At 42.3% G+C, this 12,009-nt stretch overlaps 1 protein-coding gene across 3 annotated transcripts in view; it reads right to left on the reverse strand.

Moving 5' to 3' along the window:
- USP24 (ubiquitin specific peptidase 24) overlaps positions 1-12,009 on the reverse strand; it is a 101,413-nt gene that overhangs the window by 22,175 nt on the left and 67,229 nt on the right. For all 3 annotated transcript variants that reach the window (XM_075832678.1, XM_075832679.1, XM_075832677.1), the window contains exons 31-40: positions 10,851-10,948; positions 10,289-10,384; positions 9,978-10,206; positions 9,722-9,884; positions 8,213-8,368; positions 5,025-5,095; positions 4,770-4,930; positions 2,256-2,317; positions 1,671-1,862; positions 1,466-1,583 (exon numbers count right to left, since the gene is read on the reverse strand). In XM_075832678.1, coding sequence (XP_075688793.1) covers positions 1,466-1,583; positions 1,671-1,862; positions 2,256-2,317; positions 4,770-4,930; positions 5,025-5,095; positions 8,213-8,368; positions 9,722-9,884; positions 9,978-10,206; positions 10,289-10,384; positions 10,851-10,948 — 1,346 coding nt within the window. The remainder of the gene's footprint in view (positions 1-1,465; positions 1,584-1,670; positions 1,863-2,255; positions 2,318-4,769; positions 4,931-5,024; positions 5,096-8,212; positions 8,369-9,721; positions 9,885-9,977; positions 10,207-10,288; positions 10,385-10,850; positions 10,949-12,009) is intronic.

Here is a 12,009-nt window from a genome sequence, read left to right on the forward strand (position 1 = left end):
GTATTATAGTAGTTATATTCTTGTATATAGGAGCATTATAGTAGTTATATTCTTGTATATAGGGGGCAGTATTATAGTAGTTATATTATTGTATATAGGGGTAGTATTATAGTAGTTATATTATTGTATATAGGGACAGTATTCTAGTAGTTATATTCCTGTACATAGGGGGCAGTATTATAGTAGTTATATTCTTGTATATAGGGGGTAGTATTATAGTAGTTATATTATTGTATATAGGGGTAGTATTATAGTAGTTATATTATTGTATATAGGGACAGTATTATAGTAGTTATATTCCTGTACATAGGGGGCAGTATTATAGTAGTTATATTCTTGTATATTGAGGCAGTATTATAGTAGTTATATTCTTGTATATAGGGGGCAGTATTATAGTGGTTATATTCTTGTATATAGGGGGCAGTATTATAGTAGTTATATTCTTGTATATAGGAGCAGTATTATAGTAGTTATATTCTTGTATATAGGAGCAGTATTATAGTAGTTATATTCTCGTATATAGGGGGCAGTATTATAGTAGTTATATTCTTGTATATAGGAGCAGTATAGTAGTTATACTCTTCTATATAGGGGGCAGTATTATAGTAGTTATATTCTTGTATATAGCGGCAGTATTATAGTAGTTATATTCTTGTATATAGGGGCAGTATTATAGTAGTTATATTCTTGTATATAGGGGGCAGTATTATAGTAGTTATTATTGTATATAGGGGGCAGTATTATAGTAGTTATATTATTGTATATAGGGACAGTATTCTAGTAGTTATATTCCTGTACATAGGGGGCAGTATTATAGTAGTTATATTCTTGTATATTGAGGCAGTATTATAGTAGTTATATTCTTGTATATTGAGGCAGTATTATAGTAGTTATATTCTTGTATATAGGAGCAGTATTATAGTAGTTATATTCTTGTATATAGGAGCAGTATTATAGTAGTTATATTCTTGTATATGGGGCAGTATTATAGTAGTTATATTCTTGTATATAGGGGGCAGTATTATAGTGGTTATATTCTTGTATATAGGAGCAGTATTATAGTAGTTATATTCTTGTATATAGGGGGCAGTATTATAGTGGTTATATTCTTGTATATAGGGGGCAGTATTATAGTAGTTATATTCTTGTATATAGGAGCAGTATTATAGTAGTTATATTCTTGTATATAGGGGGCAGTATTATAGTGGTTATATTCTTGTATATAGGGGGCAGTATTATAGTAGTTATATTCTTGTATATAGGAGCAGTATTATAGTAGTTATATTCTTGTATATAGGGGGCAGTATTATAGTAGTTATACTCTTGTATATTATAGGCAATATTACTGTAGCATATAAGGAGAATTCAACGTATTTACAAAATTACTAATCCCATATACAAATGATAAAATGTTGTTCAAAGGTGAAGCTGCACTTTGTTCTCATGAATACAGCAGAAATCTTACTTGGGGTGGAAGTCTTGCTGGCTCAATGCTCCACTACCAGCTGGGGAGTTGCTGTTTAAAATTATTCTTGAGGCACGGAACAGGAAATCATCCAGCAGCTGTTTAATAAGATTCGGACCTGCATAACACATACACATGATTCAGAAGGGTGCGGCACTGAGGGCTGTGGTTTCCGAAGTGATTGCAACTATATGTAGACACTCACCGAGCATTTCCTTTTCGCCACCACACAGTGAGAGAAGAGTCTTGATGAGCCGGAGATGACCGGCCAGCCACACGTTGTCCACCTCACTCGTTTCACTCTCTGCTGTTCGGTTTGGTTCGAAGTTATCCAGCCACATTATCTCATCTTCCAACATGGTCGCTGGAGTGATGCTTAACTGCTCCATTTCAGAAGCTGAGGCAAATAAAACCATGTTCAGAATGGCTAATGCCTCGTCAGATATGGCCACAGACATCACCAGTGTAGTAGTATTTCAGATTTTGTCTAGGATTAGAGCAATTTTTCTTTCCCAGAAATAGCGCCACTCTTGCTCATGTATTGCACGTGTCTGGTATTGCAGTTCATCCCCATTCAAATGAGTAGAGGTTGAGCAGCGATACCAGACACAGCCTATGGACAAAAGTGGCGCTGTTTCTGAAAGAAAGCGGCCATGTTTTTCTAATCTCAATCAAACCCTTTATTTTGGGGTCAGGGCTGATTGTTTTCAGCTATAGTGTCTGTCCCCTGAGCCTAGACCCATGGTTATTTCCTCCAATGAAATAAGGGAAACAAATCTATTCCACCTACTTGTTAAGTCATCGAGGAGCTGACATCTTAAATCAAAATATTCAGTGCATTGGGCCAATAACCTGAAACAGAGGAGAAAGGACGAGATTTGCATTAATTTCCATTAATTGACAATAATTGTCCGATGCAGAAACAGTCACTTAGTAAATATTAAGAGATTTATTATAACAAAGAGGCACCACAAGGCCCATAAAGCCGCACCGCACAACGCTTGTACATTATTCTATTTTAAAGAGCCACTTTTTTAAAGGGGCCCACGTTTGTAATACACCCAGTTATCCTCTTACCGGGTGATCTGTTGCAGAAATATCCCGGCCGCAATTATGTCGCGTGATCGGCCTATTACGAACGCTCAATGTGAGTCTCATAGGAACGCATAGTGAAAGTGACTTCCGGTCCACACAGCTGATGCTGCAAGAATCGGACGGTCACGTGACATAATTGCGGCTGGGATAATTCTGCAAAGAAGCATCTGGTAAGAGGATGACCTGCCCTACCTGTTACTGGGTGTACTTTACAAACTGGGGCGACAATAGACAAATTCTCTGTAGTGTCTCTTTAAATATAATATTGAGTAACTGCATATACATTGTTTATTTATCTTGAATCTTATACTCCAGTCACAGCCAGAGCAGCTTTCGCAATCATGATGAATTCCCGACAGTTCACAAGAACTAACAGCTCTCTTGAGTGCCCTGTTCAGTTTATGATCTGCTGCGTGTGAATATAAAGATCAAAACAAGAGCGGAAGATCATAGATTAAGTCGTCTGTAGCAGCTACACCGTATGGCCAAAAGTATGTGGACCCTTATAGCAATAGTGGAGTTCAGCCGCAGCCATTGCAAAAAAAATGCATACAATCAAGCACACAGCCAAGTAATCTCCATATATAAAAACATTGGTAGAAGTAATCATATATATTATCGAAAGTTTGTTTGAAGCCCGATTTTTCATTGGTTTAAAATCAGGGAATAAGCTCCGCCCCCTATTGATGACGTGGCAGCCCATAATTGGCTGCAACGTACATTATTCCTCTCTGAATTGCCTAACACAGCAGAACTGCGATGTTGGCCACAGCGGGTTTACACAGAAGCGGGACAGTTGTCCTGTCACGTATAATTGAGGGACTAAAATGCATGGAGAAGCAATGAGTAAGTAAAAGAAGTTCATACGTACCGTTGTTTTGGTGACGCGTCCCTCTTGACATCCAGTCCGACCTCTCTGGATGACGCTGAAGTCCATGTGACCGCTGCAGCCTGTGATTGGCTGCAGCAGACACATGGGATGAAACGTCATTCCGGGAGGCCGGACTGGAGGAAGAAGCAGGTACGTTAACTTTTAATACTCATTATTATGCGGGTCGTGCTCCCATATAAAGTATGGGAGCACGGTCCGTAAAAAGCAAAAACAGGACATGTCCAATCTTTTGCGGAGCCTTTCTACGGCACGGACACCTTCCTGTAAATATACAGGAAGGTGTCCATGGGCAATAGAAGTGAATGGGTCCGTAATTACGGACAAATTCTACGGTCGTTTGCATGGGGCCTTACAACACATAATTGGGTATTCAAATAGTGAGCTTTTACTCTATCTATACCATAAGTCAACCTCCCGAGCAACGCCGGGTATAAAAGCTAGTGGATGATACTGAAGAGCTCAGTGACTTTACATGCGGCAACGTCATAGGATGACACCTTTATCACAAGTCAGTGCCCGGATCACCTGTAACTATCTGCTAGATCTGCCCCGGTCACCTATAAGTGTTCTAATTATCTGCTAGATCTGTCCCGGTCACCTGTAAGTGTTATTATCTGCTAGATCTGCCCTGATCACGTGTTCTTATCTGCTAGATTGGCCCCGGTCACCTGTAAGTGTTATTATTATCTGCTAGATCTGCCCCGGTCACCTATAAGTGTTCTAATTATCTGCTAGATCTGTCCCGGTCACCTGTAAGTGTTATTATCTGCTAGATCTGCCCTGATCACGTGTTCTTATCTGCTAGATTGGCCCCGGTCACCTGTAAGTGTTATTATTATCTGCTAGATCTGCACCACTCACCTGTAAGTGTTATTATCTGCTAGATGTGCCCTGATCACCTGTAATTATCATCATCTCCTAGATCTGCCCCAGTCACCTGTAAGTGTTATTATCGGCTGGATCAGCCCCGGTCACCTGTAAGTGGTATTATCTGCTAGATCTGCCCTGAACACTTGTAATTATTATTATCTACTAGACCTGCCTTGGTCACCTCATGTAAGTGTAACAGTCGTGGGGCCACATACTTTCGGACAGACAGTGTATGTTTGCTCCTTCAAACACCAATGAAGCATCAGCAAATAAAGCAGCTGCACTCCAAGTCACTTTGCTCGGGGTTTTAAGATTAACATAGTAATATTTTACCTGAACTTGGTTGAAATCATTACAAAGCAATAAAAATGACTGTAAATCCTGAGAACGCTCCATGCGATCATCCTGCTACTTCAGGTACGGAGCGCACACAGCCACACGGCCTACCTCTGGTTGATGCCTCTCATTATGCTGGTTGGTGACCACAGCGGCAGCTGCGCTGACAGGATGACGTTCAGTAGGAAGAGGTTGGGTTTCTGGACATCGGGGTACGTGGAGGTGTCTGTCTGAGTCAGAGTGTACAGCTGGTCACAGGCAACGCGTCTGATCTGTGGAGACGTGGGAAACGCGTGATTGTGACAGGTTCCGATGTAAAAAAAAAGAAAAAAAAAAAGACAATGTCTGATTCCTGCTGTCATTTACCTCCGCACTGGGAGATCCCAGGAGAATATCGATAGTGAAGTCAGTAACTGAAGGCAGATTGTAGAAAGATCCTGCAACAAATAAGAGAAGAAAGAAGTGACGATGTGCGTTCTGCAGGGTGCCGTGTACAAGGAGGGACTGGGGATGTCAGCCTTATAGAAAAAGCCCTCCAGGATCAGTTTACCTCTCAGTTACATGATGTCATCTTTTACATTCATTTCTATGGAAAGTAATTGCAGATGTTCAGCAAACTCTCTGCTGAGAATGGAGGTTTGGATGGTTGGACCCCCACTTATCACAGAACGGTCTACTCAACAGGTGGAAACCCCTCAACAGTGACTTGCCCTCAGTATTGCAGGACACAGTTTCTACTTTCATTTGAGTAGTGGGGGTCCAAATCGGATTCTCTTCTTCTCTGCGGTGGGAATCAACTGCGCGTGGGGGGGACGGACGGAAGCCTTAAATAGCAAAGTGGAGCCTTGTGCGGAGATCTGGTCAGGATTAGAGGTGAGCGAATCAGTTGACCTGTCTTACTGCGCCATAAAATACCTACCATGGGAGAATCAATACCCCTATCATCCTAAAAGGCGGCAAATCAGATGAAATAGTGGCTCAACTCCAGCCAATAGCCTGAACTTTACGTCAGACAGAATATTGTGATATTATTTAAAACAATCCATCTGTTAAGATTTCAATGTGTATGAAAGAAAGAAAGAAAGAAAGAAAGAAAGAAGGAAAGAAGGAAAGAAGGAAAACAGCTGCTTGTAAAGCCTTGTTCACACAGTGCAGATTAGGCATGTATTTTTTAAGCCAAAATCAGGAGCGGAGCCTAAACAGAATATATAAAGGAAGACTTTATTGGTCTGATCTCCAGGATCCAATTCTGGTTTTGGCGTAAAAAAAATGCATGCAAAATCTGCACTGTGTGAACAAGACCTAAACGGTTAATTTGCCAGAGGGGAGGGGGGAGACAGCTGCTTGGAAAGGGTTCATCTCTTACTACGTTCACACAGAACCAGCAGCAGTCACACACTGAGAAGGAAACCGTGACAGGATTTACCTTCCTGGAGAAAACAGCTCCGGAATTTCAGACGTAATGGCATGTGCAGGCGTTTTACGCAGCGTCCATTACGGACGTAACTGGAGCAGTTTTTCCATGGAGTCAATGGAAAACGGCTCCAATTACGTCTCAAGACGTGACAGGTACTTCTTTGACGCGGGCGTCTTTTGACAGCGGCACGTAAAAAAAAAAATTACCGTCGGCACAGAACATCGTAAAACCCATTCAAATGAATGGGCAGATGTGTGCCGACGCTTTAAAGCCGTATTTTCGGACGTAAATCTAGGCTAAAACGCCCGAATTACGTCCGTAAATAATGTGTGCGAACCCAGCCTTATAGTTAAACTCTTCAGATTACCCAGCAGCCTCTCCTCCTCCATAATACACAGAAGACTGATCTTACAGCTTGAAGTAGGACAGCAGCGGCAGCGATCTTCACGGTGTACAGAGCTGCACACTCTCCGCACACAGTGGACTCTCTCAGAGCAGTCAGGCTTGGTCTGATCTCTGCTGAATGTGGAGTGTAAGGCTATGTTCACACGCAAACTCAAAAACGTCTGAAAATACGGAGCTGTTTACAAGGGAAACAGCTCCTGATTTTCAGACGGGTTTAAGCCACTCGCGGTTTTTACGGTCGTTTTTGGAGGTGTTTTTCTATAGAGTCAATGAAAAACGGCTCAAGCAGTGACAGGCACTTCTTTTTCGGGGGAAATTTTTTTTACGTGCCCGTTCTTCAAAAACGCCCCATCGGAACAGAACGCCGTTTTTCCCATTGAAATCAATGGGCAGATGTTTGTCGGTGTACCGCTTCCGTTTTTACAGGCGTTTTTCAAGGCGTAAACACCCTGAAATACGCCTGAAAACACTACGTGTGCACATACCCTTAAAGAGAACCTTTCACCTGCCCATACATGTGCAGCGTGTAATAGTCAGGGCTTCACAAACACTGTCTCACTTGAAATAATTTTCTAACTTCCTCCGCTATTTACGTATCTGTGCCGTTATATTTGGCGCCCGATATGTAAATAAGCCCCTGAACGGTCAATGGGGCGTTTTTATCTAACTAAATGGCAAGGGGGCATGAGGTCTTCGCTCTGACACGGTCCAATCAGCTACAGACAGACAGAGAGCGCGCGCTCTGCAGAACGACCAGTCTGTGTGTATTCCCGCGGGAGGGAACACAGCACATGCCGCCCTGAAACTGTCCATTCAGGGGCTAATTTACATATCGGGCGCCAAATATATAATGGCACCGATATGTAATTAACGGAGGAAGATAGGATTTTTCTTTAAAGTGCCCCAGGGTTTGTGCAGCCCTGACTATTACATGCTGCACGTGCATGGGCAGGTGAAAGGTTTTCTTTACGTTCTCCGCTCTTTAAGGACCAGAGCTTTTATCACTAAATTAGAGGGTGAAATTAACCTCGTGATACAGATTTAAGAAAGGAGACCAAAATATAAAACCTATCAGTTCATGAGGTTTTCCAAGCAGTAATAGTTCCCCTCTAGGCCCTGTTCACATGGAGTTTTTTTTTCAGGCAGATCAAAATCTGCCTCAAAATTCTGTCTTGAATTTTGAGGCAGATTTTGACCTGCCTGCGCGCCGTTTGCGGTGTTTTTCGGCCGCGGCCCTTGAGCATCGCGGGCAAAAAACGCCACGAGAAAACGCTTTCTCTGCCTTCCATTGATGTCAATGGGAGGTCAGACGCGTAAATGTCCGAAGATAGGGCATGCCGTTTCTCCGCCTCCCATTGAAATCAATGGGAGGGGTTTTCGGCCGCGTTTTCCGAGTCAAAAAACTCAGTGTGAACTCCCCCTTAAAGGGTAACTAAACGTTTGACAAACTTCTGACATGTCATAGTGACGTCAGAAGTTTTGAATAGTGAGACCCCCACCAATGAACCCGTACTCTGATACATTGATTTCCGGAAAAAGCCGAACAGACACGAAGGGGCTGAGCGCTCACATGAGCACTTCGTTTTAGCGATTGGTGGGGGTCTCAGTGCTCGGACCCCCACCAATCCAAACTTCTGACACATCACTATGACACGTCAGAAGTTTGTCAACCGTTTAGTTACCCTTTAAAGTTTCTGTAGCGATGAGGAATGTAATGGCGGCTCCTACGTACCCAGCAGCTGGCTGCGGAGCTGAAGACACGTGACCAGCAGAGATAAGGCCTCTCCAGCTATAATGGCATCTTTGGTGGACACAAACTGTTGGCGGACGCAGATCCAGGCCTGCAGTGACGTGGCTTCTCCCTCACTTCCGGAGCTGCAATTACTTCCTGAAAAGTCAACCATTACATTACAGTAAATATGTGGAGACCCCAGAAGTACAGCAGTTATTTACCTCAACATTTTTCCAGAAAATCGGATAATTTGTCCCTGTTTTTTTGCAGCACAGAAATGCAGATTTCACAGGACCATGATAAGGCGAGAGACCCAACGAGGAGGTCCCTCCGAGTCCAAGAGACAAAGTGACAGCATCAGATTGTGTGTTAATGTTGCTATGTTGGGCTCCTGTTCTAACAAATCTATTAAATACTTTTTAACCCTTTAATGACACGGCCATTTTTGGATTTTTAATTTTCGTATTTTCACTCCCCGCCTTCCAAGAGCCATAACTCTTATTTTTCCGTCAACAGAGCGGTGTGAGGGCTCATCTTTTGCGGGAGGAGTTGTAGTTTCTATTGGTAGCATTTAAAGTACCATATAATGTACCGGGAAACTGAAATTGTTGCGGGCTGAAATTGAGAAAAACGGTGATTCCTCCATTGTTTTTGTGTCGTTTCTACGGCATTCACCGTGTGTTAAAAACGACAACTTAACTTTATTCTGTGGCACAATACAATTCCGGTGATACCAAATTTATATAGTTTTTTTTAAATATTTTACTACTTTTTAAATAACAACTTTTTGTTACGAAAAAAAAAAAAAAAGTTATTTTGTTTCACCACATTCTGAAAGCCAGAACTTCATTTTGCCGTGGATTGAGCGGTGTGGGGGCTTATTTTTTGCGGGACGACCCGTAGTTTTTATCGGTACCATTTTTTGCTAAAAAAATTATTTAGAGCTAATTTAACCAAAAAACGGTGTTTTAAATGTTTCATTTTTTACGGCGTTCACTGCGCACGTTTAATAAGTCTATATTGTAATAGTTGAAACTTTTACAGACGCAGCGATACCAATTTGGTTTACCTTATTTTAGAGAAAAATAATGGGATAAAGGGGTTTTTGTAACTTTTTTTTTTTTTTCCAATAGTAAAAACTTTCACTTTTTTTATTTTTTTACACACAACCTATTAGTCCCCCTAGGGGACTTTTACCAGCGATCGCTGGTACAATACACTGCAATACTAATGTATTGTATAGTCATTTTTACAGGCTTCTGTTCAGCCCGGCCACAGACATGGCTTAACAGAGACAGCGTGAAGGCAGACCTGGGGGTCCTCATTAGGCCCCTGGGCTGCCATGACAACCATCGGCGCCCCCGATCGCGTTGCGGGGGGAGGAGATTGAAGAGCTGTAAGCGCTCCATACTTCTCCCCCTGCAACGGGACGTCCTAGTGCGTGTAGGGGTTAATGTGGACGTTAATGATTTATTGTAAGTGGCAATGTAATAAATTGCTGCCTCTCACCTGAGCTACTTAGCCGGCCGCGGAGCCCGGCGGGAAGCAGAGTATTGTTACTTTCTTTGATGGGTTGGTTGCTGCCAACCAAGTCCAACCTCCCGGCCGCCGCAGCCCAGGATAGCCGCATGAAGCAGGCCACAGTGAGAGTGAAATCATTGACCTCCATGGTCTGCGGAGATACAAAGGGGAAGAAAACATTTATTTAGTAAGTAATGACACAAACCCCTGAAACAGAGGACACATCCTGAAAATCAGACATCACCTGAATGGCGACTCGAGCAGCGGGAATAATCTCCTCCACCCTGATAGACGAGCGATCTGAGACGGACAGCTGTCGATAGGAGGATTTTTCTGGAGTCCCGCAAAGGGACATCTGTCGACCGGACTGTCGGCTTGCGTTCCGGAAGGGCCTCGATGACAGACCCTCTACTCCGTCCTTGGTCACGTCATCGTCAAATGCGGCTGGCATGGTCTGTCCCACCAGCAAAAACCTAATAGAGAAACAATTCACGTCACAATTTAGGAGGGTTTGGTCTCATTGGTTACATTACGGAGCGCTGGTTATATACGGACCTGGCGAGCTGCAGACAGATGGAGTAGACGCCTTGTCGCGTCTCATAGTCCACCTCAGAGGGGATGGAATCTCTCTGCATAACATTTACTACCAGACTGCAAGGAAGCAAAACAGGACAATGTGACGGAATCGATTAACTACATATTATATGACCTGCGTTTATTTCCTTTTGTAAAAACTAAACATCAGCAGCACAAATGTCTCTCCAGTTCTGACATCTTCTTATAAAGTGAGGAGAAAACGTATCAGCCTGGAGCGCGGGCGGTTTACATTATTCAGACCGGATACAAGTATAGCAAACACTCAGCTAAAAGTAGTATTAGGTCTGTACAGGTTTTAAGCCTCTGGATGTAAATGAGAAAAACCCCATTCACTGACAGCAAGGATAGATCATGAAAATAGTCATTTAAAACGCGGTCTATTCGAAAGTTAAATAAGTTTTTATTTATACAATTATTAAACTTTGTTTACAGAAAACCCCCATCATTTTGAAAAATATTAGACAAAAGACAATTTATACGGTCATCATCCTGAACTGCAGAGAACGAAACAATGACCGACCTCAGGCCTCCAGCTTTAAGGAAGTTCTCACAGAATGACTTGGCGCAGTTTCTTGCCATCTCATCATCGGCAGTTGGCATCAATTTGGAACTAAGTACCTATAGTAATAGAAAAAAAGTGGTCACAAGATTGGTGAGAAATATAGAAATGAATTTCTTACATTATTCCATAGATGGAGCTATAAGAATATATATGTTCATAGTCAGCTAGGAGTTCTCCATGATTGTTCCTTAATAAATATTTTATAGTGACACCGCCAGCAGAATAGTGAGTGCAGCTCTGGAGTATAATACAGGCTGTAACTCAGGATCAGTACAGGATAAGTAATGTAATGTATGTACACAGTGACTCCACCAGCAGAATAGTGAGTGCAGCTCTGGAGTATAATACAGGATGTAACTCAGGATCAGTACAGGATAAGTAATGTAATGTATGTACAGTGTCTCCACCAGCAGAATAGTGAGTGCAGCTCTGGAGTATAATATAGGATATAACTCAGGATCAGTACAGGATAAGTAATGTAATGTATGGACACAGTGACTCCACCAGCAGAATAGTGAGTGCAGCTCTGGAGTATAATACAGGATGTAACTCCGGATCAGTACAGGATAAGTAATGTATGTACACAGTGACTCCACCAGCAGAATAGTGAGTGCAGCTCTGGAATATAATACAGGATGTAACTCAGGATCAGTACAGGATAAGTAATGTATGTATGTACAGAGACTTCACCAGCAGAATAGTGAGTACAGCTCTGGAGTATAATACAGGATGTAACTCAGGATCAGTACAGGATAAGTAATGTCATGTATGTACACAGTGACTCCACCAGCAGAATAGTGAGTGCAGCTCTGGAGTATAATACAGGATGTAACTCAGGATCAGTACAGGATAAGTAATGTAATGTATGTACACAGTGACTCCACCAGCAGAATAGTGAGTGCAGCTCTGGAGTATAATACAGGATGTAACTCAGGATCAGTACAGGATAAGTAATGTAATGTATGTACACAGTGACTCCACCAGCAGAATATTGAGTGCAGCTCTGGAGTATAATACAGGATGTAACTCAGGATCAGTACAGGATAAGTAATGTCATGTATGTACACAGTGACTCCACCAGCAGAGTAGTGAGTGCAGCTCTGGAGTATAATACAGG

Source organism: Rhinoderma darwinii, chromosome 7 (genome assembly GCF_050947455.1).
Source record: "Rhinoderma darwinii isolate aRhiDar2 chromosome 7, aRhiDar2.hap1, whole genome shotgun sequence".
NCBI classification, from domain to species: Eukaryota; Metazoa; Chordata; class Amphibia; order Anura; family Rhinodermatidae; genus Rhinoderma; species Rhinoderma darwinii.